Here is a 27994-nt window from a genome sequence, read left to right on the forward strand (position 1 = left end):
TGCTAGTTTTGTGTGACATTGTAGTATGATGAAGAAGGGCATTAATTTACAAAACAAAAAACATAAGAAGTTGAAATATGGAGATACAAAGTTTCTGCCCAACAGCGACAAAATAAACATGAATGTCAATGAGGATGAGGAACCGCACCGGTTAGGGGAAATGCTAGACCCGCTTCCAATTATTCCAGTCCCTATAGCCTGATTTATTCACTGTCGTATGCTGGAGTATAAATTGTTTAGATTCTTTTTTGGAAATTTCAGAGAAGCCAATTATGTTTACCCTTTTTTTTCTCACAATTTAGTCATTGTGCCCTCCCCACGCATTTATGTGCTGCCACTGCAGTTGTACCCTGCTGGCTCACCTGCCAGTGAGGAGCCTCCAGCGAGACGAGCCTCCACTGGGCCTCCCGTTCAACATTCCCTGCAGACAGGTGTCGCCCTATGGTGTCGCCCAAGCACAGCAGAAGTCATTAACGCAGTAGCCTCGGGAACTCATGCATTTTTATATTCAAAAACGTTTTCATCTCAAGGACCACCCAAAATGATATGTATTTGGCCGCGGACCCCCATGCAGAAGCAAAAATTTGAGTTAAAAATGTATATATATATATATTCAAATATTTGTACACATTTTCACAATTTCTTTTTCAAAAATAGAATAGAATCTGCTCCAATTTCAGAGTGCTCTGGTATCAGTAATTTTACAAACAGTCAGTTATTAACGTTGCCAGTTTAGTCTTGTAAAATGAACATCAATTCATCCCGTGTATAAATATGATTTTTACCCGTTTTGTTACACGTATACTCCTGTTGAATACTGCCTAGAGCAGTGGTTCCGAAATTGAATAAAAAATATTTATTTGTGGAACCGAGTCAAACTAAATGAAATGCCTACAATTCCAAGAGCTTGTCAGGGTGGGGGGTCCCCAGTTTAAACATAATTATTTTGGGGGTTGAGGCCTGAAAGGTTTGGGAACCCTTGGCCTAGAGAGACAAGCTGCGACCATGGCATTTTGTAATGACTTCCTCCTCCATTATTCAGACACTCAGGACAGTGGTCAGTTTGTTCCCCCAGACCACAGAGCTATTTGAACAGCGATGCTCCGACTGCTCTGAATTTCCGCATGACGAAAGACCAATAGGGTGCTCTGAACGAACCCATGGTGAGTTCATTCAGTCACTCAGGGGTAGAGTGGCCGGGTAGAGTGAACTGGAAAGCCGCAAGGTTCCCAGTTCGATCCCGGGCTGGGGCGCTCCCCTAGAGTTAGTGTCGAAGTGTCCTTGAGCAAGACACTGAACCCCTAATTGCTCCCGATGAGCAGGTTGGTGCCTTGCATGGTTTCCTCCGCCATCGGTGTATGAATGTGTGTGTGAATGGGTTAATGGCACAATCAATGTAAAGCGCTTCGGATAGAAGCGCTATATAAATGCACCATTTACCATTTACCATTTACTCATGCTGCCTGTTCAGCGCAGTGGCACTTCAGCTTGCACTGATTGGTCAGCTGTCATATAATCCCTAGGGCTGAGATGGCAGCGGTGACAGCAGCAGCCCCCCCCCCCACCCCCACACGAACATAGGGCAAATAAAGGCTGGGTACGTGATGTAACGATGTATTCTTATCATGCATTAATAAAGTATGTGAGAGACCCATGAAATATACATCAAATTCCTCATGAATATTGATCAGTATTCGTCAGTCAACTGACTGAGGACAATCTGTGTTGGTGTTTTGAACTGCTAATTAACTCAAGGCTCGTTAACTCCTCTCCTCTGCCAAGGCATGTTTATTCTCATCTTTTCATCTTTTTATAGAGCAGAACTCCAGTTTGTTTACAACCTCCTCATATTATAACTGGTGTTTACTGTATATGAGGAGATGTCACACCATCGCCTGTTAGCTTCCCATTACAACCACAGTCTTTTACTGTTGCACTGGGAAGCTGACCAGTACAACAGCAGAAGACTGTGGTTATCCTGGGAAGCTCCCAGTATAGCCGACTAGTACAGTCTTAGTTCATCAGTGTTTAAAATATTCCACACCACATCCTCGACTCTGACATCACACTGGAAGTATTCAGTAAACCGCAGAGATCTTTATAGAAAAAAAACATCTTTATTTAATCGTACTTTTCCATCCCCTCACCCCTCCATCATTTTCTCTCCCTCACAGCTGAGCGATAGAACATTCCATCATGACAATAGCTTTGTCCTCCTTTTATATAAAAACCTGAATTATGTACACCGCCTTTTTATATTTACACTATATTACATTTATTACAATCAACACACACAGCTCTGCTTATGACATCACTGCCATGACCTCACACATGGGCACTTAAGCCCGATTTATACTTCGCCGCATGACATCGCCACACACCGAAAATAGCCGACCTACAAGCTCACAACGTGCCGTGCGAGCTTGTAGGCCGGCTAATTGTCGACACGCATCATAAGACAAAGTATACAAACAAGGCTTTAGACTTCCTTCACTTCCTGGTTCAGAGTTTTGTTGCTAGGCAGAACGTCCGCTCACTGGCTGGAGATGTGTTTGTTTGTTGCCCAAGAATCGCAGCTTATTGAACATTCTATCGATAAGTGTTGTTTGGAAAGGGGGGGGGGGGGGGGGGTCATATTGGTGTCTAATGGCTCTTTTCAACTATGAAGTGTAACCCAGAACCTTCCATAACCTGAACGTTTCCGAAACCTGTAAAGTTCTGTTTTTTTTTTGTGTGTGTGTACGTTTCAAATATAAACAAAACCGCCCCGAGGAGATGTTATCGGAAAAAAAAACTAATAAGGCGGCGAAAAAGCTGATCCACAAGCTCACAACGCGTCACATCGCTGTTTTTAAGTAAGTTCAGGGTTCCTAGAACTCGGTTCTTGTAGTCAAAAAGAGCCATTATGTTCAATTTATTAATCAGCACTCTCCTCTTGCTTTGGAACCCGATCGTTTCCAGATTTGAAGCCTTGTTCGGAAAAGACACGAGTTCAAAGACATGATCTACACAGTCATTCATGCTTCATAGAAAGACTAGAATGCTCTGCATTTCATAGAACATTCTACGTTTGATAGAACCTCTCATATCTGATAGAATGTCTTGTGATAGAAGGTTCGAGCCTTCAGTCCATCCCCGTCTTGTAGTCCAGCTGGCAGACATACAGTAGCAGCGAGGTACACATGTTAAACATACTGTACAGTCAACATATTCTACATATGATACACAAGAGGACAGAGCACTCGGGACACAATGTTCACAGTCAGAGTTGGGCAATGTTGCGGACAAGTGTCACAGGAAAGGTTTGAGGAGGTTGATGCCCAACAATGAAGATGATTCACGATAAGTTCATAACAATAGCTGAATGGGTAGAGAGGCCGTTTGGGAATCAGAAGGTCACGGGATTGCCTCCTGGGACCACCCAGTTTGTGTTCCCGAGCAAGACACTTAACCCCTGCTCCTCGGGCGCTGTGTTAACAGCACTTAGCACTTCCCCACTGCTCCTATAGTTAGTTCGGATGGGTAAATGCCGAGGTTTCCTCTACAGTCGGTGTGTGAATGTGTGTGTGAATGTGAAATACATTGTAAAAAGCTTTGGAGAAAGGAAGGCGCTATAAAAATGCAGTCCATTTACAAATATCACGTACGTGCAAATGTACGGTGACAAAAAATACCCCCAAAGGATTGGGGACAAGATTATCTATTATTTATAAATTATTATTACAATGTGTGAGCAACATCACATAAAATAGTCTAAGTACTTTGTAGCAATACGTATGTAAGTATTTCAACCCCCCCACTAGCTGTTTCACTACAACCTCACACCCAAAATCTGAAAACAAGCATGATCAATCATCATCTTCATTGATAAGTGAGCGACAACAATATTTAAGGACATCAACGTTCAACCCTCCTACGCGCTCCGTCTCCGACACACACTTTGACGCAACATTTCCCCAACTACGCCGCCACCACCACCACAAGTCACCGGTGTGCCCCGGCCCCCTTAAGATTTGGTGCAGTCCGATTCTGATTGGTCGATTCAAACGGCTTCGTTCCTCCTCATTGGTTCAGCAGCGAGAGGAAGGAAAAAGTCCAGCTTTCATTGGCGCCAATCACATTCAGGCTTTCGGAAGCCAATTCCTTAAGCCTTCGTCACCACCACCGTCGTCGTCAGTGACAAAACTAACTGTCCCCTGTGTTTGTCTGTCCGTCCACATTCGGTCGTCTGCATATCCATCCATCCATCCATCCATTCATTGATTAGTTTGAGTCCAAACATCCATCGTTGCCCACACTCTGTCTGTACATCCACCTGTCCGATTGGGCTGAGTGTCCAATCCATTAGTCTCTTGACCGTACAGTTAAGTCCGACTCACACTTCGTAGCACACAACGGCGCGACAAAGTACGAATTGGGCTTTACATTAATTAGTCCAGGTAAACATTCACTTCAATTAAAAATGGCATCTAGTAACAGAAACTTGTGTCTGTATGTCTGTCCTCTCATTGGTTTCAGTCACTGAGGACAAGTTGCAACATTCATGTGTGTCTGTCTCTCCGTTTCAGTGGTTTTCAAACTTTTTTATTTTTTTTAAATGTCAAGGACCCCCATAACTCTGAGAGTATACAAATGGAACCAAATGGACCCGTAAGGGTCCATTTGGTTCCATCTGTACACTCTCACGAGTTACAGACCTGTAAGGGTCCATTTGGAACCCCCTCGGTCCCTGAACCCCACTTTGAAAACACTGCTCTACTTGGATCCAGCCGTGACTTTGGTCAGAAGCAAGGTGTGTGTTTTGTGTGTTTGTTTGTGTGCGTGAGTGTAATTCCTCCAGTTTAAAAAAATCTAAGTAGTGTTATGCATTCATGTCGTCACTTCCTGATGACATCACGTCCCTTCACTCGGGCGGCGCCTTGCTGTCGTCGTCCTCGTCCAGGTCAAAGTCCAGCACCAGGAGTTTGGTTTCCTCCGTTCCGTTCCTGCTCCCGGCCGCACACACCAGTCTAGTGTCGGACGCTCTGATTCGCCACACCACACCGCCTGGCGAGGAAGGAGAGTCACGTGATTGGTTAGCTTCGGGAACTTGGGGGCTTTACACGTGTTTGCAAATAGAAATATGCGGTTATGTTACGTCATGCTATTAAGTATTATATCCTGTATTGTTACATTATGCTAAGCTATAAACCCCCATACGTGAAAATATTTTCAGACGAGGGTTCTGTGGAAAAAAACATATTAATCTGGGGGTCCTTGCCATGAAAATGTTTAGAAACCACTGATTTATAAACAACATTAGAAACAAGGCCAAGAAATAAGAAACCCAACCCGCAACTACCAATATTTACAAGCAACTTTACAGAAAAACAAGCCCAAAGTCGCTTATGATAAGTGGACGTGGCACTGGCTATGCCATCCTATCTAATGTTTTGCTACATTATATTATGTTAATCATAAATATTGTTAGGCTACTTTATATTATGCTAATCTATGCAATATTATGATATGCCGTCATTATGTAATTTTAGTCTACTGTATGTTACATTATGCTAACATATGCAATATTTTGATAAGCTATAATCATAAATAACGTTAGGCTACGTTACATTATGTTAACATATGGAATATTTTGATAAGCTATCATAAATAACGTTAGGCTACGTTACATTATGCTAAGATATGCAATATTTTGATATGCTATCATAAATAATGTCAGGCTACATTATATTATGTCAACCTATGCAATATTGTGCCATACATGACATACGTGTTATATAATATGTCATATAACGCTTTGTTACATGGTGCTGTGTTGGTTTACTAAATGCTGTGTTTGCAATTGAAGTGTTCATACCGGATCCTCGGCTCTGCAGGGCCACCACGTCTCGGAGCCACGCCCCTGTCTTCAGGTCCCACAGTTTGACCGTCCCGTCGTCAGAACTGGACAGAACCAGACCTCTGCAGAACTGAAGGCACGTCACCGCTGACTGGTGCTTGTTAGGACCTGAGGGAGCCGACCACACACGCAAACTCCATTACTGTCACTAATCAACGCTAACTGCGCGGCTAAAAGCCTCTAAAAGCATCAGGGTGCCAGATAAGAACAGCATGCAGTCCTACACAGTCAAATCCTCAGCGTTCATTTAACTCAGAGAGGACCCTAACGGGTCCATTTGGTTCCATTTGTACTCTCTCTGAGTTACAAATGGTTTATAATAACATGAGTGTAAGGAAACAATCGTCAAACTGAAGGCAGAGCCCAAAAGCAGGAACTCAAAACAAAACGGCTTTACTAAAAACACTAAACGGTACAGAAAGATGAAACAACACACAAAGCTCACGCTCACACAACAGTCACTACACTAGACTAACAATACATAAAACTACAGTAAACATCAAACATCAACTTCAAACTAACTGAGAACAAAACACAACCAAGACAATGAGAACACACTCGGGCAGAGTCTAAGGCCCAAATGGGATTTCCTATCCAGACTGGAGTGGGGTTGGTTTTATGCAGTCTGAAAAAGGCTAAGCAATACGATTCATATCCGATGCAAAATGTGTGTTCTTTGCTGTTCAGACTGCATAAAAACAACACAACACAAATCTGGATAGGCCACAAATCAGATTTGGGATGGATTTCCAGTCTGAACAGGGCCATAGAGTTCTGGGAACTCACAGACTCGGACATGTCTCTCCATAAAATCGCAATCAGTTTATTGTAGTTTAAGTTGACAAAGTTCACACCAAAGACAGTAGTGAAACTAATCAGTGATGGAGCAGCAAAGCTGGCAAGTGTTTAGGAAGACCTTTCACCAAGACAAAACAAGGACTAGACGGACAACTCATCAAAATAGAATCAAAAGGAAAAGGACAAAAAGTTTAAATAAAATAAAGGAAACGACCGACTGAAACAAAAGTACAGACAAAAACGAATTACTACTAGTAGTAATCCGCCGTTCAATATGCCTCTGTTCTTTATCCTACAAATGATGACTGACAATCAGTCAGAGATATCAGGGAGGTTCAACTCATGGAAATATTTAAAAAAGGGAACTTCTTCAGGGTGCCACCCTTCAAGCACCGATTCTTTATAATTTAACATAGTTAAGTACATCTTTTATCCACAAAGTACGTGAAAGGGGGGAGTAGAAGATTTAATACATGTCTCTTCATTTCAAACTGATTTTGATCTCTTCCCAAACGCCACGGTGTCAAATAATTGGTTGTTCTTTGAAAGATCAATTTAACTGCATCCTCAACGGAACAAATAGTGCCGATCTCTATCCGTCACCGTGTTCTCATCTCAAGCAGCAGCTTTAAAACAGTCACCATGTTCAAAACAAACATCTCATGTTCAATTAAAATACTTGTCAGCCCACTGCTCAGTACACTTTGTGGCATGTTTTGGTTTGTGTTTCTTTGTCTGTTGGAAAGCTCAAAGGGTGTGTGGGGGGGGGGGGGGGGTGCATTGGGAATTGAATGTTTAACACTCGAGCTGTTAGAATGTTTGCTCTGTGAATAAATACAATAAAGAAAATGAAAAAATACTTTTGAAGAGTTTTCGAGGCCACATGATTCCTTTCTCTCTCTCTCTGCCTCTCTCTCTCTCAGAGGAATGCAGTCTATAGTGTTACATTGCTGAATAGGCAACAACACAAGGTGTCATTATCTGACCTACATACACAATGTACAGCAAATATACACAATATACACACACATGCACATCCGCACGTGCGTATACGCGTGTACACACACACACACACACACACACACACACACACACACACACACACACACACACACACACACACACACACACACACACACACACACACACACACACACACACACCTCCTCTATTGTTAGTTTGCAGTCTATTTATCAGCCTCTTTTCTTGACCCTCATAAACAGACTCTCTCTCTCTCTCTCCTGTCTGACCTTGCAGTGTGTGTGTGTGTGGTGTGTGTGGTGTGTGGTGTGTGGTGTGTGTGTGTGTGGTGTGTGTGGTGTGTGTGTGTGTGTGTGTGTGTGTGTGTGTGTGTGTGTGTGTGTGTGTGTGTGTGTGTGTGTGTGTGTGTACCTTGCAGTGTGTGTAGACATTCTCCGGTGGTGATGTTCCAGACTCTCACAGTAGAGTCTGCGTTCCCAGACACCAGGATGTTGTCGCGCAACTCCATGCCGCTCGTCAGTGATTGGTGGCCGGTCAGCGTGTGGACACACGCACCTGGAAGTGAACAGGAAGTGATGGGAAATCAATCTCTATCACTGGTATATTACTCTGTAATTATATACTAACAGGATATTACATCTATTCTGTATATTCCCGGCATCCCCGCAGCCCGCACGGTAACGTTACATCGCGATCTAAATTTAACTCTGCGAGGGTACAGATGGAACCAAATGGATCAGTGGTCCTGTACCCTCTCTCGGACTAACAAAAACAGCCAAAATGTCTCTTTTAAGCCAACCCGCTGATATTGAACATAATTCCTAAGTAAATTGTTTATGAACAGAGCTAAATCAGTTTGTGTGCCAGTGGGAATGAAAACATAGGTGCACCACCGGAAGTGGAGGGCTGAGGGCAGACCAAACGCCTGTTTCCAGTGGTCGTCGTTCTATTCATTCGCTCTTATTATTCGTTCTATTAAAGTGAAAAACGCTGGGGGCGCTGTTTTTCACAAAGTTTTCAAATTATCAAAGGTTCTGGGTTAAAGGGATAGTTCACCCCCAAACTTTTTTCTATCGATTAGTCACCTCATGGAGACTTGAATTCATGGATATGTTTTTGTCGCATTCCTAAGCCAATATTTTGATGACCGGCAGTGGTTCCGGCAGGAGCCACAAAGAGTCTCCTTTGTATGTCCTACCGGAACCGCTGCCTACCGGTCTGCTGGTCATCAAATGATTGGCTTAGGGCGACAAAAAAAGAAAAATCCATGAATTCAAGTCTCCATCGGGTGACTAATCGATAGAAACCTTTTAATCTCAGTCTAAACGTGGCCAATTGTGCGCACTCTACTATAGTATTATAGAGTGCAGGTTCAAGTTGTGTGTGTGCTTGTGTGTGTGTGTACCTGTTTCTGCATCCCACACTCTTATGGAGGTATCCAAAGACCCACTGACAACATACACACCATCAAACTAGAGAAAGAGAGAGAGAGATTTGGGATTAGATTCTGCAGTTTAAACATGTGATTGTGATATGAATTCACTGATGTACAGTATAGTTTGTTACTGGCATTGTCTTCAGCTTGTGAAAGAGTGTGTGTGTGTGTGTGTGTGTGTGTGTGTGTGTGTGTGTGTGTGTGTGTGTGTGTGTGTGTGTGTGTGTACCTGCAGTGAGTACACTCTGTTAGTGTGTCCTTGCAGGGTGTGTAGACAGCGCTCCGTCTCAGGGTCCCAGACCTTGACGACGTAGTCGTAACCCCCGGAGACGACGCGGCGTCCGTCGTACTGGACGCAGCGCACGGCGGCCACGTGGCCCGTCAGCACGCCCACACACTCCCCCGTACCGGTGTCCCAAACCCGCAGGGTCGAGTCCCGAGAACCACTGACCACCCTGGACAACACACAGCACAGCAGAGTGTCAGTGTAAACACAGATTTGTGTGTGTGTGTGTGTGTTTTTAAGAACACAAGAATATTGATGTACAAGAAACCTTGTAAAACAATATTTAAAGTTTTTATGTTTTTTTCTTAAATGAATGGCCCACTTAATCATACAACAGTGTCACACAAAAGTAATGAAAATAGCTGATCTGACCGAAAGTAGGATGGCGGAGAGAGGAGCAGCTTAGTTAGATAGCTCTCTAGAGTCGGTTAAAATAACACGGCAGAAACATAACCAAAATGGGAAAAAATGAATGAAAAGTGAATACTACTTAAAAGAAGAAGACGTAGAAACATTTTAAGAACCACAAGAGAGGATTAAAGCATCGGACTCATCGACGACGACGGAGGGGAAAGAAGGGGAGAAGACGCGAAGAAAAAAAAAAAACATGGACGAGGAAATCAAGGAAGTGCTGCGGGTGGGACTCGCTGGTGTGACGGCGGAATTAAAATCTTTCAAACAAGAAATGCAGCGAGACTTAACTTCGCTCAAAGAAGGAATAATGAAAGAAATGAAGGAAGAAATTACTAACTTTCGCATGGAGGTAGACCGACAGGCGGAAAGACACGACGGAGAGATAGCGGCGCTGAAGGCGGACATGCACGAGTCCCAAACACGCATTTCAGAGGTAGAAGATTGGAGATCAGGAGCGGACGGTGCCTTGTTGGTAATGGTGGACCAGGTGGAGATTTTAGAAGCTAAATTACTGGAACTCGAGACAAGAGCCAGGAGAAACAACGTGAGGGTCTTTAATCTGAAAGAGGAGACAGAAGGTGAATCGGTAATGAAATATATGGATCAATTATTTCATTCCGAGTTGAGTCTACCCGAAGGAACCCAACTTCAGTTGCAGAGGGGACATAGAGCTCTCACACAGAAGCCGAATGACCCGTCTGCTTCTCCCAGGTCCATTGTGCTGAACTTCCTACAATTTGAGATGAAAGAAATGATATTGAGAAAGGCCTGGGAGGCGAACATCCAAGTGGAAGGCAAGCGTCTGGGTTTTGATCATGATTACCCCCCCGAAATCGTTCGTATGAGAAGAGATTACCTGCCAGCAAAAAAAGTACTAAAAGATAAAGGAATCCGTTTCAATACACCGTTCACAAGGATGAAGATCCACTGGTCGGAGGGGACGAGGACCTACAACAGCGCGGAGGACGTCACCCGGGTCTTGAAGGAGAGGGGCCTCATGGAGAGCGAGCCGATCGGGGACACAAACGCAGATTCGCCGATGGAGGAGGAGGGACTCGCCGAACCGACAGCGGAGGAACCGCCAGCGGAGGAGCCGAGTCGAGCGGCCACGGCGGCAGCAGAGGCGGAGAGGAGCCCGAGATCGAACCATGGATCCGAGCAGTGGCAGAGAGTGGAACGGGCGAAAGGTGCAAAGAATCGAGCTTCGGAAAGGTTGAAAAGTTTTAAAAGAAGATAAGGAATGTTTTTTGCTGGAAATAAGAGGTAAACATTGAGTTGAAGTGACTGTGGGGGAGGGGGGAAAAGAAAAATGGCGAGGGAAGATAAAATAATTAAGGAGGCGAATGATAAAAAATTGACGTCATATTAATACAATACATAGAAAATTAGCCCACCCTTACGATAAGATTGGCTGTTTAATGTACAAATACAACTTAATGTGGGGACTTTGTTACAAATTGTGGTTTTGATGAAAACGGAATGGTTTTTGTTCTGTACTTTATTTTTGATGGGATAATGTATACCGACCAAGAGGTTTCTTATTAAGAGGAGGATGGCTAGGCACTGGGGAAGCCCAAGGGTTGGGTCTAGTACTAGTATGCCTAGGGAGGGGCCCCCGTTCAAGACGGGGCTTACCCCCGCACCCTGTTATGAGGGTTTAGGGGTCACGGAGGATTTACCCCGTGTTTGGAGGTTGTGTTACGTGTTTTTTGTTTTATGTCTTATATATGTGGAGCTGACACCTGGTTGCAAACAAAATGGAATGACTGAACAAGGGTTACATGTAACAAGAAGAGATAGGAGGGACTATGATGACTGATTTGGTTGGAATTATGTCACTAAATGTGAATGGTCTGAATTCCCCCATAAAAAGACAAAGGGTGATGACAAAACTGAAGAAGGAAAAAATGCAGGTTTATTTTTTACAAGAGACCCATCTAAATAAAACGGAACATGAGAAATTAAAAAGATTTGGTTATAGGAATTCATATTATAGTTCATATAGAGAGGGCCCTAGAAGAGGTGTTATAATTTTGATATCTAACACAATCAATTTTATTTATGAAAAAGAAATTAAAGACAAAGAGGGGAGGTATATTATAGTAAAAGGAAAACTGGAAAATGAACCGGTAACCTTGGTAAATATATATGCACCTCCAGAAAGTGATAAGAATTTCTTCAAATCCTTGTTTGATATCATAGCCTTGGAAACAAGTGGGATTTTGATTTGCGGAGGAGATACTAATACGGTTTTATGTGATAAAAAAGATACGTCAAGTTCAAAAAGGGGGAAAACTCAAATAGCAAAATTTGTAAACACATCGCTGGAGGAGATGGGACTGATAGACATATGGAGATATCTTCACCCCTTAGTAATTGATTTTACCCACTTCTCTGCAGCTCATAAAGTACATTCAAGATTAGACCAGTTCTTTATAAACACAAATGAAAGTCATAGAGTTACAGAATGCGAGATTGGAGGGGCGGACGTGTCAGACCATAACCCAGTGACTTTGAAGTTGAGACTGAATAACAGGAGACGACAAACAGTCTGGAGACTCAATTTGGGAATGTTAAATAATGAGCAAAGGAAGGAGGAGATTAAAGTTGAGTTGCTAAGATATATAGAAGAAAACGATAATGGAGAGGTGGACCCTACAGTAATTCTTGATGCCATGAAATCGGTTATCCGGGGTAAATTGATAGTGCAATCAGTAATAGTTAAGAAGGCCAAGTTAGAAATCTACAGGAAAAACAATGACAAATTGAGGGAACTAGAACAGGAATATCAGAAAACAAAGAAGGAGGAGGTATACAAACTAATACAAGAATTGAAAACAAGAATAAAAGGAACACAACTTGACGAGATTGAAAGAAATAATAGGTATCTAAAACAGAACTACTATGAAGCAGGGTCAAGGGCCACCAAACTATTAGCTAAGCGGATACGCAAACAGCAGGTTTTGAGTAGCATATGCCAAATTAGAGACCCTCGGACAGATGAACTGACATGTGTTCCTGAACAAATAGAGAGAATATTCAGAAACTACTATGAGGAGTTATATACACAGCCCAAGGAAGTAGAGGAAGGGGAAATGAAAGCATATTTGGAACAGCTGGACCTGCCTTCAATTGGGAAAATACAAAATGATAAATTAACAGCAAGCATAACAATGGAGGAGGTAATGGAGGCAATCAGCTCATTTAAGAATAACAAAGCGCCTGGGAGTGATGGCTTTCCTGCTGAATTCTACAAAATGTATAGGGAAGAGCTTGCACCCCTATTAGTAACATCCTTTAACTGGACACTGAAAAAACACAAAATCCCAACATCATGGTCAGAGGCAATAATTACAGTCCTACCAAAAGAGGGGAGAGATAAGGAACAATGTAGCAGCTATAGACCGATATCCATTTTAAATGTAGATTACAAAATGTATACAAAAATTTTGTCCAAAAGACTGGCTGATCTCATGACAGACCTGATCGATGAAGATCAGACTGGGTTTATTAGGGGTCGCCAGACACATGACAGTATCAGAAGAGCTATACACATTGTAGATAAGGTACAAAGGACAAAAACAAGTACATTAATAGTGAGTATAGATGCTGCTCAAGCGTATGATAGGGTCTCTTGGGGGTTCTTATATGCTGTGTTGACAAGATTTGGGTTTAACAAAGAGGCAGTACAAAGCATAAGATCATTATACCAACAGCCCTCAGCGAGAATCAAAATTAATGGAAGTTTATCCGAAAAGTTCTATCTACAGCGCTCTGCGCGCCAAGGCTGTTGCCTTTCACCAGCGCTGTTCGATTTTTTCATAGAGCCCCTGGCACAGGCCATTAGACAAGATGAGGGTATCCATGGCGTTGAGGTCCAGGGCAGAGAACAACGTATAGGGCTTTTTGCCGATGATATAATCACATTCCTTGGACAACCTAATGATTCACTCCCCGTGCTAACCAATATATTAGAAGCATTTGGTCGATTGTCCGGATACAAGCTTAACATAGCTAAAACTCAGATTCTAGCACTGAATTATACCCCAAATGCACTCATAAAGGAATCCTATGACTTTAATTGGAAGCAAAAAAGTATTAAATATCTGGGTGTTAACATAACTAAAAGTATTTCCACACTGTATAAGGCCAACTACACCGGAATAGATCAGAAAATCCGTAAAGATATAGAAAGATGGACCACTTTGCCACTAGACCTTAACTCAAGAATAGAGACTGTGAAAATAAATATTCTGGCTAGATTGTTATACCTATTCCAGGCCCTGCCAGTAGAGGTCCCCCAAAGCCAATTCACACAATGGGATAGATTGATCTCTAGATTTATCTGGGGAGGAGGGAAACCTAGGGTTAAATTTATGACCCTTCAGCTACCAAAAGATAAGGGGGGAATGGGTCTGCCCAATTTGCAAATGTACTATCAAGCTGCTCAGCTGAGGTATACTATATGTTGGTGTAATCCTGACTACATCTCCAGATGGAAGGATATTGAATGGAAAGTGGGGAATACACCAATCCAGAGCTTACTAGGAGACATTGATTTATTCAAAAAAAAGAAACACCTTATTGACCCAATCACATTATTTACATTGGAGATTTGGTATAAAATAGTTAAAAAATACAAATTAAAAGAGGAAATTAAAAAATTAAAATGGATAGCCGCTGACAGTGCTTTCAGACCGGTTGAATATGATAAAGGGTTTAAACAATGGCAGAACAAGGGCATGACAGCGTGGTGTACTTTGGTGAAAAAGGGGCAGCTGGAGAGTTTTAAGGAACTAAGTGATAAATATGATATAGATAAACACGACTTTTATAGGTACCTTCAACTAAGAGACTATTATACAAAGGAAATCCGGGGGACACCCTCTGGAGAAGTGAATGGTGTGGTCCAAATGATTATAAATGCATACTCGAGTAAAGAAGTTCGGGTTATATCGGGATTATACCGAACATTTATGAAAAACAAACATACAACGGATTATGTAAAAGTAAAGTGGGAGACTGAACTTGAGATAGCAATTACAGAAGAAGAATGGGCAAATATGTGGAGGGCACATCAAACGTCCACCAATTCACGAGTCTGGAGGGAGTTCTCCTGGAAAAATTTAATTAGGTTCTTTATAACACCCAAGATTAAGAGTAAACAACTAGGGAAACAGGTTCAATGCTGGAGGGAATGTGGAGAGGAGAATGCAGACCATTCACATGTTTTCTGGAAATGTCATAAGATTGAATCTTTTTGGAAAATGATACATAGACAACTCCAGAAGATACTAGGATATGAGATACCTATGGATAGTAAAGTGTTATATCTGTGTGACTTAGACTCGGGTAATATACGGATGAGAGACAGGTATCTGGTTAAGATTCTATTGGCAGCAGGGAAGAAATGTATCACAAGGAAATGGGGACAGGTTGACAAACCCACAAAAAAACAATGGAAAGATCTAGTGGAGGAAATATATGTTATGGAAAGCATGACGCTACGATTGAGGCTCCAGGAGGCACAAATGGAAAAGAAATGGACAAAATGGTTAATCTACGTGAACACTATCTAAGTGAAGTAACATGAGTAACAAAAGGACAATTATGATCAGTGTTTGGTTCCGAATTGTTTGTCTTTTCTTTTAGTTTTTGTCCTTGTATGTCTTGTGGGTCCTGTTCATCTTCATTTTGTTTCATTTCATTTTTATTTTCTTCTTTTTGTACATTGTATGTGTGTGAAAAAATTTAATAAAAATTCCAAGTGACAAAAAAAAGAAAATAGCTGATCTACAAGCTCACAACGCGTGACGCGTTGTGAGCACACATAACATGACGCACACATAACATGAGTATGTGTGCGTGACTGTGTGTCCTACCTGTTGCCGTGCAGGTGCATGCAGCGCACGGTGGATGTGTGTCCATACAGTGTGTGCACACACTCCCCGCTCTCTGCGTCCCAAACGCGCAGTGTCCGGTCCGTCGAGCCGCTGATCACCGTTGTGCCAGACATCTGACTGCACCACACCCCTCCGGTGTGTCCCGTCAACGTACGCAAACACTGAGAAACACACAATACTTCATGTTATTGATACGTTACATATAATGTATGTTATATGGTCACTGCTGGGCGGTCCAAAGTTTTTGCAAATCGTTTCAAATATAGCCAAAACAGCAGATCTACAAGCTCACAACACATCGTATTATTAAGATTTTTGACAAAGACTAAGCAAATTCTTTCTATGATTTGTGTTAGTTTTGTAAACACACAATACCGTTTAGGTTAGTTTCTTTTATTTTTTATTTCAGTTCACTAAAATGGTTTTCTAATTCTAGTTTTGGTTAGTTTTGGTTAACTATAGGGTGCACCCTCCCCCTTGCTATGGAATGTCTCCTATCCATATTGTCAGCGGCCACGGCCCCTTCTATCCACTTTTCACTTCAACGTTCCCCAGGCTTTCTGTTTGAGAAAGCAACCCTGTGATCCAAGGTTACCCAACTACTGTGGTGTCTGTTTTGACTGACTAATGAAAACACAATGAATGTAGAGACACAGAGAACCAGAGTGAAACATCTATGGAATAGGGCTGTTGGTAGTACAGAAATGTGCAGCATTATTATACTGCAATACAAATACTACTAGTACTGCAGCGTGCACACACACACACACACACACACACACACACACACACACACACACACACACACACACACACACACACACACACACACACACACACACACACACACACACACACACAGTGATCTCGCTGACTCAGGCCAAGTGAGTGTCAATGTGTGTGTGTGTGTGTGTGTGTGTGTGTGTGTGTGTGTGTGTGTGTGTGTGTGTGTGTGTGTGTGTGTGTGTGTGTGTGTGTGTGTGTGTGTGTGTGTGTGTGTGTGTGTGTGTGTGTGTGTGTGTGTGAGAGAGAGAGAGGTGAAGGAATTTGTATTTTTACTTCGATACTGCTGACTACTGCATTCCGAAGACAGAGACATGGGGAGGAGTGTGTGAGAGGGAGAGAGAGAGAGAGAGAGAGAGAGAGAGAGAGAGAGAGAGAGAGAGAGAGAGAGAATAGGCAAGAGAGAGTGAGTGTGTGTGTGGGTTAGGGTTACTTGTGTTATAGTACATACAAAATTCAGTGTGTGTGTGTGTGTGTGTACATATATATTATCTGTGTACAGTATGTGAAAATGCCATATCATCATAGATGAGAAAGTCAATATTTGTCTTCCGTTCACACAGAGGGAGAGAGAACGAGAAGAGAAAAACCTTTGACCTTATAGGTGTTGTTGTAGTGGTTACCAAGGCAACAGGGGTAAACACTGCCTGGGAAGCTTATGTAAACATTTGTGAGATTTCTGATAAAGGGGGAGGAGAGTGGGATGGAATGGCAGATGGAGGGGGGGGCAGAGAGAGAGAGAGAGAGAGAGAGAGAGGAGAAGAGGGAGGAGTATGGAATGAGTGATAGATGAAGGGAGAGAGATGGAAAGATAAAGAGAGAGGGAGGACAAGGGGAGGAGTGTAAATTTGTGGCCAGACTGATTACCCATGTTTTGACCCATAAAACTTGATTTGAGAAGAACGACAAACAAATAAGTATAAACACAAATAACCACTTAAGCCGTATTCCAAATATGTCAAAAATAGCATATCTACAAGCTCAAAACGCTTTGCAACACGTCTTCAGCTTGTAGATCTGTTTTTTTTCTTTATTAGGAATGTCCGATTTTCTGATATTGTCCTGTTTTTTTTCTTTATTAGGAATGTCCGATTTTCTGATATTGTCCAATTCTTAATTTACGATTCCAATATCAACCCATACCGATGTATGCAGGCTTTTTTCACCTAAACTAATGATAGGTAACAACATCACATATACCCTGTTGTAGAATGAACACATCCTACTATAATTCTAGTAACCTCTGTCTGTAGTGGTGAGTAGGTGAGTACGTGAGTACGTGAAGCTACCCAGTTCTCCTCAGTGGCTGGAGCAATTGCTCTGAATTTGCACACAGCCATTGACCATTACCATCTGAACTTAACTGTGAAGCCCGTTTTTCAATTTCACCAAATCTCAGCTTCTTATTAGCGTTTTTGTGTCAAACACTGTCGCCATGGTTACGGGGCTGCCGGGCTATGGGACGAACTGCCTCCCGGGTTGCCAGATCATGTGCGCATATCCCCCCACGGATGCGTCGACCGGATATGGTCTAGTTATGCCTAATTTTATTATAACCTTTTATTATAAAATTAGGCACAAAGTGTAAATTCCATGACAGAAAACATGTCAACGAGAGAACGAGACAATTAAGGTCAGAGGTAAACGAGTGCAGCAGAACCAGACAGACAGAATGCTCCTGACTGTATGTCTGTCAACTAACTATCCATCTATCTGTCATCCCTCCATCATTTATCAGGCTGTCTGTCACAGAGTACACCATCTTAAATGTCTGGTTTTCATAATCCCTAATCCTTTCTCTCTCCCTCCCTCCCTCTACCTCTCTCTCTCTTTCCATCCCTCCCTCCCTCCCTCCCTCTCTCTGTTTGGTTTCGGTGCAACATTTCTTTGTCCAGACACACCTGTTCCAACCTGCCTCAACAAACACCCTCTGTGTGTGTGTGTGTGTGTGTGTGTGTGTGTGTGTGTGTGTTCCTAAGAGATTCTCTGTTCCCTGCAGAAAGAAAAACACACACACACCCAACAGTAACCTGGAGGGACAATCAAATGCAAACTGTACAAGGTGTGTGTGTGTTTTCTTTGTGTGTTTTAACCTGATCCAATTCACAATCTCCCCCCCAGTATTCAAAGTTCAAAGAACGTCCTCACTTGAGGTGAAGAGGGGGGAACAAGTGTAGGGGTGCAACCCTTAATTGAACTAATGGATTTAATTGATTATGAAAATAATCGATTAAATGAGAACATTTTGAAATGTAAATTTTTTCCTTTAAAGATTTTTTTTTTTAAATAGCACAAATAGCTTATAATAATAGGTTATGAAGAGCGTGGGGGGGGGCTAAGTGTCTTGCTCAAGGACACGTAGACATGAGCAGGCTTGGAGTTGAACCCGTGACCTTCTGATTACCAGACGGCCTCTCTATCCACTAATGATTCTAATGCTAATTAGACCTATTTCATCCCACAGGGGAAATTACACTTTTCAGCTTCACCCAGCTGAGTGCTTCTCAAATGAACGCAGGGGGCGGTGGTCAGGGTCTTTCTCAGGGACGCCTCGACACATTACCGGTGCCGGGAATCGAACCTGGGACTATCTGCTTCCAAGGCTCCCTACCCATTCAGTTATGGCGTTTTGTTGTCATTTGGGCTGATTTAAAAAAAATCGCAACAACAGTAAAACACGCAGTGTCTGCTCCACACTGAAGCATAAACAAACAGACGGCGAGAGAAAGAGAGACAGCAAGAGACCGCAAGAGAGAGAGAGAGAGAGAGAGAGAGAGAGAGAGAGAGAGAGAGAGAGAGAGAGAGAGACAGTGATATACATAGAGAAACACGCAGTTTGTTTGACGTGGTTAAACAGTATTTTTAGAACACGCCTCTGGGCAGAGATGTGACTGCTCTGTGCTGAAAGCAAAGACCCGATTACTGCACAAACTCACAAGGAGTCAGCAGCTTTCTGCGTACTTTTAGAGCAGTGGTTCTCAAAGTGGTGTCCAGGGGGCCCCGGGGGTCCTTGAGGGGGTTTCCAGAGAGTCCCCAGCAAAATTAGTTAATATAGCATAAAAATCTATTGACCCACTTAAAACCTGTACATTGGCTACCTGAAAATAGCAGATCTACAAGCACAAAAAATCTTGAATGGGGCCAGTGGTGGAAAAAGTATCAATACTGCAATGTAGATATACTCTGTTACAAGTAGAAGTCCTGTATTCAAAATGTACTTGAGTAAAAGTACAAAAGTATTGGTATCAAAAATGTGCTTAAAGTACAAAAGTAAAAGTACTCATTATGCAGAATGTCCCATTTCAAACGTTTTCAAATTGTATAAAAATCTTTTGAAAATAGCCGAAATGTGTATAGGGCTGAAGTGGTTAATGTGTGTTTTGTAATAATAACCAAAATCTACAAAGTAATTAGTAACTAATGTTTTCAAATAATTTTAGTGGAGTATAAGTACAATATTTGCCTCTGAGATGTAGTGGAGTAGAAGTAAAAGTACTGAAAATTGGATATACTCCGGTAAAGTAAAAAATTCCAAAACTGTACTTAAGTACAGTACTTGAGTAAATGTACTTTACACCACTAAATGGGGGCTACCTGCCACAAATCTTGGTCTGCGGCCAAATACATATTAATTTGGGGATCCTTGACATGAAAAGGTTTGAGAACCACTGCTTTAGAGGGAAAGGTTGTACAAGCGTACTTTGACGCAAAATGTGTAGGCTGGCTGGTTGGATCTCGTCTTTAGCTATTCTGACCTCATTATTGTTCTACTTCACATGTTTCTATGATCAAAATAACATGTGGCCTCTCCTTCTATAACCCAGGTACACCTGTCACAGTGCTGGATCTGAACGTGGTGTCTCACACACACACACACACACACACACACACACACACACACACACACACACACACACACACACACACACACACACACACACACACACACACACACACACACACACACACACACACACACACACACACACACACACACACACACACACACACACAACGTACCTTTCCAGTGTCGGCAGACCAGACTTTGAGTGTGTTGTCATCAGAACCACTGACGATGAGGTCACTACTGAACTGAAGACATGTGATCACATGATCATCATGACCTTTTAACACCTGAGAGAGAGACAGACAGACAGAGAGAGAGACAGAGAGGGACAGAGACACACATACATACAGACAGACAGACAGACAGACAGACAGACAGACAGACAGACAGACAGACAGACAGACAGAGAGGGAGAGAGAGAGAATATGATATAGATGTTAAATGTTTTGTTATACAGTATTACACCATGATTTCATCATTGACTGTACAAATTAACAATCAATCAAGTGGCTTCCATTGATCACACAGCTGTTATCACAGGTGATTATGGTCCAGGTAGCTGGCCAGTGTGTGTGTGTGTGTGTGTGTGTGTGTGTGTGTGTGTGTGTGTGTGTGTGTGTGTGTGTGTGTGTGTGTGTGTGTGTGTGTGTGTGTGTGTGTGTGTGTGTGTGTGTGTGTGTGTGTGTGTGCGCGCGCGCGTGCGTGCCTGCGTGCGTGCGTGCGTGCGTGTGTGTGTGTACCTTTGGCGTGCGCGTGTCTCCTGTCCTCCAGTTCCTCTCTATGCGATGTTGTCTGATGAAAGCAGACTTCCAAGGACTACTGTTAATACTCCTCCTTCTACGAGCAAACAAACACTCTGGAATACCTACAGAGAGACGGAGAGAGAGAGAGAAATAGTAATAAATATTAAAATTCTATTTGATGGCATCATAAAATAACATCTGTTATACATTCACATATCTATAGGGCATACCATTGGCGGCCATTTTGTGGTTCCACAAATCGAAAGTTCATTTTTCATTCATTCATTTTTCCCATGGAGATTTCCGAAAATATTTATATTAATAATTTTAAGCCTGGAACCCAGTTATTCAGGCTGATGGCTTGGTTCCAGGCTTAAAATAAATTAATATACATATTTTCAGAAATCTCCAAGGGGAAAATGAATGGGCTTTCGATTTGTGGAACCACAAAATGGTCGCCACTGCTATGCCTTATACAGCTAACAGAGGTTAGCGTCATTAAAAGCCGCCATACAGCTAACACAGGTTATCTTACGACAGTAGCATACAATCAACACAGAGGTCATCTTACGACAGCAGCATACAACCAACACTGTACACAGGTCATCTTATGACAGTAGCATACAACCAACACAGGTCATCTTATGACAGTAGCATACAACCAACACAGGTCATCTTATGACAGTAGCATACAACCAACACAGGTTATCTTATGACAGTAGCATACAACCAACACAGGTTATCTTATAACAGTAGCATACAGCTAGCACAGGTTATCTTATGACAGTAGCATATAACCAACACAGGTCATCTTATGACAGTAGCATACAGCTAGCACAGGTTATCTTATGACAGTAGCATACAGCTAGCACAGGTTATCTTATGACAGCAGCATACAGCTAGCACAGGTTTTCTTGTGACAGTAGCATACAGCTAGCACGGGAGGCATACGTAAGTCCGACATCCCATTTCTCCGACTATGTGGCATCCGCGTGCGGTTAGGGTTAGGGTTCGGGTTAGGTATAGGGTTAGTATAGTAAACGTCGGAGGCATGCGCTGTCGGAGGAACGGTCTGTCGGACTAACGTATTGCACCCAGCTAGCACACGTTATCTTATGACAGTAGGCTACTGTCATAAGATAACCTGTGCTAGCCGTAGCACACACAGATGCATTAGTATGACAGTAGCATACAGCTAGCACAGGTTATCTTATGACAGTAGCGTACAGCTAACACATGCTAGCTTCATTAGAATGACAGCAGCTGGTGTTAATACTGCATCCTTTGGTACGGATAATGCCACATTTATGTTCCACTGCACGACGGTATAGCTTGCTGAAAATAACAACACGCTGTGAGCTCCTAGGTTGGCTATTTTCAGCATGCGACATCGATGACATATGAATTGGGCTTAATGCTTCCAGCACTTGGGAATAGGACTTCATTTTGCCTTATCTTCAACAGCTAGCACCGTTGGCATTGCTGAAGAATAGCTAGCTTGCTTCATTGGTATTGGCTGTGGCACAGTGGGCAGCTAGCTTCATTGGTATGCTAGTAATGTAATGCTAACGCTAGCTAGTTTCATTGATATGGCTGCAGTGTTTGCAGTAAATCTCTGTTGGCTGGCACAAAGCCCAGGCGTGCGCGCGCGCGCACACACACACACACACACACACACACACACACACACACACACACACACACAGACACACACACACACACACACACACACACACACACACACACACACACACACACACACACACACACACACACACACACACACACACACACACACACACACACACACAGTATGTGGTGCACTGCAGTGGCTGTGTGTGTCTGTAGAATGTGTGAGTGTGAGAGAGAGTGAGTCAGTAGCTGTGTATTGTGCATGCATGCGTCTAAGTGTGTGTGTGTGTGTGTGTGTGTGTGTGTGTGTGTGTGTGTGCATGTATATCTCAGTGTGTGTGTGTGTGTGTGTGTGTGTGTGTGTGTGTGTGTGTGTGTGTGTGTGTGTGTGTGTGTGTGTGTGTGTGTGTGTGTGTGTGTCTGTAGAATGTGTGTGTGAGTGAGAGAGAGTGAGTCAGTAGCTGTGTATTGTGCATGCATGCGTCTAAGTGAGTGTGTGTGTGTGTGTGTGTGTGTGTGTGTGTGTGTGTGTGTGTGTGTGTGTGTGTGTGTGTGTGTGTGTGTGTGTGTGTGTGTGTGTGTGTGTGTGTGTGTGTGTGTGCGCGCGCGTGCGTGCGTGAGAGAGAGTGAGTCAGTAGCTGTGTATTGTGCATGCATGCATCTAAGTGTGTGTGTGTGTGTGTGTGTGTGTGTGTGTGTGTGTGTGTGTGTGTGTGTGTGTGTGCATGTATATCTCACTGCGTGTGTGTGTGTGTGTGTGTGTGTGTGTGTGTGTGTGTGTGTGTATGTGTGTGTGTGTGTGTGTGTGTGTGTGTGTGTGTGTGTGTGTGTGTGTGTGTGTGTGCATGTCTAAGTGCGTGCGTGCGTACGTACCCTCCTCCCTGCATTTCTCCCTCCAGAGCAGATTGTCTTCAGCCAGGATCCTCCAGTACCTGCAGGTCTGAGACGCCTGCAGGAGATCCTTGGGAGCCAGGAACGTTAGCACATACAGAGCCAACTACACACACACACACACACACACACACACACAGGGGAGACAGAAGGTATTCTCAGTGAAGTCAGTGATGTACAGTATTTCCGTTGTGGTGCTGATGCTGGAAACACAAATCTCGTAAGGGGGTCCCTGGCACAAAATCTTTTCAGATGGGGGTCCGCGGGCCAAATACATATTAATTTGGGGGTCCTTGACATGAAAGCGTTTGAGAACCACCAGACTAGAGGTCTTCACAGGTCCAAAATTATGGACCTGAACCCTAATGGCACCAAGAAATTACACCACAAACCCAATAACTAAAACTGCTACTAAAAAGAACGTTTGACAAGTAGATCGTCTTGTCATTTATTGTTGACGTCACATTTCTGATCAACTGATGGAATCAATGTCACTTCAACAGCGCTGACAACGTTGTTGTCACATTACTGTGATGGCATAATCAGTAGCTCGGTTGTTGACATGTAATTTAGAGAGTATGTTATTTAGACAGATGCCATGTTCATTTGCATGCCTGGCATCCTATAGTTTGTCTAGTTTCAATCAGTGGTGGAAAAAGTACTAAAATGTTTTACTGAAGTAAAAGTATCAATACTGCAATGTAAAAGTCTGTTGTTCAAAATGTACTCAAGTAAAGTAGCCTACAAATACCTCAATTTTTTACTTGAGTACATGTACTTAGTTACTTTCCAACACTGGTTTCAATGTACAGATTATTTATTTTTGATATTATACTGTTTAGACTGATGATAGGTTATTGGTTTACCTATGATCCTAGATAATTATTCTCTATGCATTTGATGTAATTACCTCGTGTTTGCCTTGCTAATTGTAAATCGCTCTGGATTAAGAGCGTCTGCTAAATGCCTAAATTGTAATTATTGGAAATCAATCAATGACACACATCTTACAAATTCAAACAGCTCATAAACATATACTAAAATACAGGTTGTTAACCACTCTAGACTTAGTAAACTGGACCCGAGTTGTCTCTGTACTTGGACCGCTTTTTTCGGTCTACTCTACACCAAATGTCTTTGCCAAAAATAGCAGATCTACAAGGTCAGGTGTTGTGAGCTTGTTATTTTTGGCTAATGTTGCCCCAGAATATGGATGCTGGGATTCTAGTGGTTAATATAATATACAAAAACTGTACATATATATTAGGGGTGTCACGATTCACTTACCTCACGATTCGATTCAAAATCGATTCCTAGGGTGCCGATTCGATTAAAATTGCGATTCTGCGATTAATTGATATTCGATTCGATTCTGCGATTTATTGCGATTTTCTAGGGTGCCGATTCGATTAAAATTGCGATTCTGCGATTTATTGCGATTTTCTAGGGTGCCGATTCGATTAAAATTGCGATTCTGCGATTAATTGATATTCGATTCTGCGATTTATTGCGATTTTGTAAAAAAAAAAAAAAAAATTTAAATTTTTTTTTTAAAAAAAATTAAAAAAGAATTTTTAAAAAATCGATTTTAATATTTTGAATCGATTTTTAAAATCGTGGCATTAAGAATCGCGATTTATTCATGAATCGATTTTTTTTGACAGCCCTAATATATATACAGTGAGCTGTTATCCTTTTCTGGACGTCCCTTATTTTTCTTAGAAAATAGGGACGTCCGCCCAGGAGTCCCTTATTTGAATTTCAGGTAATTGGCAATCCTAGTGTGTGTGTGCGTGTGCGTGTGTGTGTGTGTGTGTGTACCTCTTTAGGCAGTAGTGATATAAAGTCTCTCTGGAACTGAGGTTCGATCACCTGCAACATGTGTTTGACCTGATTGGTCTCACACCTGTCAATCAACTCATCCAGAGCCAATAGCCTCTCAGGACCGCTCCATGCCTATCATGAGAGAGAGAGAGAGAGAGAGAGGATGGACGGATTGAAAGAGAGAACAGTTTAGTCAATATAACTGTGTGTACATGACTGTGAATGATGCATTTACTTGGTATTTGCGTGTGCGTGTGCGGGTGTGTACCTGAAATGTACGAAGCCAGTCTTGTAGGCCTGTTGGGGGCGGACCTGAAGTGACGCGTCTCCGCTGAGCTGAATGCCCATTGGCTAACCGCAGTTCACCAAATGTAGTGGGCGTGGTCTGAAATGGAACGAGACTAGAGGGACTGAGAGAGAGAGAGAGAGAGAGAGAAAGAGAGGTTAGTAAGCACAACATAATTCAGTAAGAGCTTGTATGCATTAACGTAAACATTCAACCACAGAACAATAGAGGTACAACCTAACATAACGACTTGTTAAAGTAACGGAAGCCAAATTAACAGAGCTCATTTGGTGATCAATGACACTTTGTAACGTGTCATTTGCCAAGAAAACTAATCGATCAGCGTGGCGGGTGCAGAGTCTGAACGCGTCTTGTTACACTGAACCACCGGCGAAAGAATAATAACTATCTACAAGCTTGAGAGCTTATAGAGATGGAAAGCTTGTAGAGATAATGGAGAAATAAGATCATATTAAGAGTGACCGAAGGGACATGATCGATAAGTAAGGATCCAACGAGGGAACAAGATTTAAGACCTACAACCCGAGCCATCAACTCAGATATACAGTTAGTAGCATCTATCTGTCCCTCCACTTTATAGCAGCACGCCATACTTTGAGAATAACCTTCACACGGTGCCAGCTGTACTCGCATACAGTACACTGACTGCATGTGGAGATGGGGAGGTGGAGGCGTACACCACCTGTGCAGTGTATGTATTTCAATGTGAGACTGGCATACACAATGAAGAACAGCGTGTTCCCTCGTATGGATATAGCTTCACTAGACTGATGTGAGCTCACTCTTTGTGGGCACTAATAGAGGAACTTTCATTATTGTTACACGATAGCCTTTCATTTTGGGAGCAACAGAAAGCGCCTACTGTTTGAGTCATGGGATTTTAAAGTTGTGTATTGTACCTTTTAAGGTTTTAATTCATGTTTTGTTTAGTTTTTTTGGGGGGGCGGGTGGGTATTGGACTCAATCGTGTCAATAAAATAACTAACTAGACAGGCTATTTTTGACAGGCGACACCATCATGCGACAAAGTACAATTCAGGCATGAAGTCTACACAGTAAAGGGCTGTGCTTACTATGGTTACTTTATTGGTGAGATAGTCGGTAGAACATCAATTAAACACTTATTGGCTCATTTTGGGAAAGTGCCGAATTGATATTGAGCTCATGGCAGATTTTTTTTTAAATTTGTATTTATATATTTTTTATTGGATTTTTTGTAACATGATAAACACGTATATAAACAACTATAAAATATAAAACAAGAAAGGACAATGACAATTCCAGATGGCTGAATAATTTAATATGCCGTGTTTGTTTTGTCATTAAATATTGAATGTTCCCGTTCATGTTGGAACATCAAAATAAATGTACATGTTGTGGCAATAGTGTACTGCACTGCGTGTGTGTGTGTGTGTGTGTGTGTGTGTGTGTGTGTGTGTGTGTGTGTGTGTGTGTAGGTCTCTGCAGGCGGTTCAGTGTGTTGACCTGCAGGTCAGTCAGCTGTGAGAAAACTTTGACCCCATCAAACCCCCCTACTGGTTATGTGTGTGTGTGTGTGTGTGTGTGTGTGTGTGTGTGTGTGTGTGTGTGTGTGTGTGTGTGTGTGTGTGTGTGTGTGTGTGTGTGTGTGTGTGTGTGTGTGTGTGTGTGTGTGTGTGTGTGTGTGTGTGTGTGTGTGTGTGTATACCTGAGGTAGCTCTTGTCTTTACAATGTTTCTTCCCATGAGGAAACGGTCGACCGTCTGGTCCATGATCCAACTTCCTTTTCATCTGGTAGAGAGAAAGAGATGCAAGCAGAGGGTTTAGTAACAATACTATGTTGTATGTTTGTGTTTCCAGTATAACAGTGTGAGAGAGAGTGGATAATGATAGACAGAGATAACATCAGTGTGAGAGAGAGAGAGCGGAGAACGATAGGCAGAGATGGAGACACATCAGTGTGTGAAACACTGAACATGGGTCTACACAACGTTATTTGATCAGGAACACGTCTCACGGCATGTTTTCGTGGAGAGGAGGAAGACAGAAAGAGAGTATTCACATGTGATTGCCTGTGTTACATTCCTTAGATTAGGGAAGCACACACACACAGAGTTGTCGATAGTAATTTCAACCTGGTGTCCCTATTTTTGGCACGTCTTAGGCGATTTCCTACCCGATGGCTGTAACTTGGCCACGCCCCCTTCTGTGACGCACACGGAACTGCTTCGCCCCCTAGTCACTGTGTCACATTCCAGGAGGACAGCACTGC

At 42.6% G+C, this 27994-nt stretch overlaps 1 protein-coding gene across 3 annotated transcripts in view; it reads right to left on the reverse strand.

The window, feature by feature from the left end:
- Nucleotides 1–2103: 2103 nt before the first annotated feature.
- The window catches only part of LOC311035384 (F-box/WD repeat-containing protein 7-like), a 53508-nt gene continuing 27617 nt past the window's right edge, over nucleotides 2104–27994 (reverse strand). For 2 of the 3 annotated variants that reach the window (XM_084043552.1, XM_084043553.1), the window contains 12 exons: nucleotides 27431–27513; nucleotides 25705–25846; nucleotides 25434–25568; nucleotides 23595–23718; nucleotides 21087–21211; nucleotides 20520–20633; nucleotides 15696–15877; nucleotides 9343–9568; nucleotides 9084–9150; nucleotides 8090–8233; nucleotides 5858–6007; nucleotides 2104–5046 (listed from right to left, as the gene is read on the reverse strand). In XM_084043552.1, coding sequence (XP_083899678.1) covers nucleotides 4904–5046; nucleotides 5858–6007; nucleotides 8090–8233; nucleotides 9084–9150; nucleotides 9343–9568; nucleotides 15696–15877; nucleotides 20520–20633; nucleotides 21087–21211; nucleotides 23595–23718; nucleotides 25434–25568; nucleotides 25705–25846; nucleotides 27431–27513 — 1635 coding nt within the window. In that variant the 3' untranslated portion in view covers nucleotides 2104–4903. The remainder of the gene's footprint in view (nucleotides 5047–5857; nucleotides 6008–8089; nucleotides 8234–9083; nucleotides 9151–9342; nucleotides 9569–15695; nucleotides 15878–20519; nucleotides 20634–21086; nucleotides 21212–23594; nucleotides 23719–25433; nucleotides 25569–25704; nucleotides 25847–27430; nucleotides 27514–27994) is intronic. The other variant, XR_014599708.1, reaches the window with a different exon arrangement.

This window comes from Gymnoscopelus microlampas (assembly GCF_963454915.1).
Source record: "Gymnoscopelus microlampas genome assembly, chromosome: 19".
Classification (NCBI taxonomy): domain Eukaryota; kingdom Metazoa; phylum Chordata; class Actinopteri; order Myctophiformes; family Myctophidae; genus Gymnoscopelus; species Gymnoscopelus microlampas.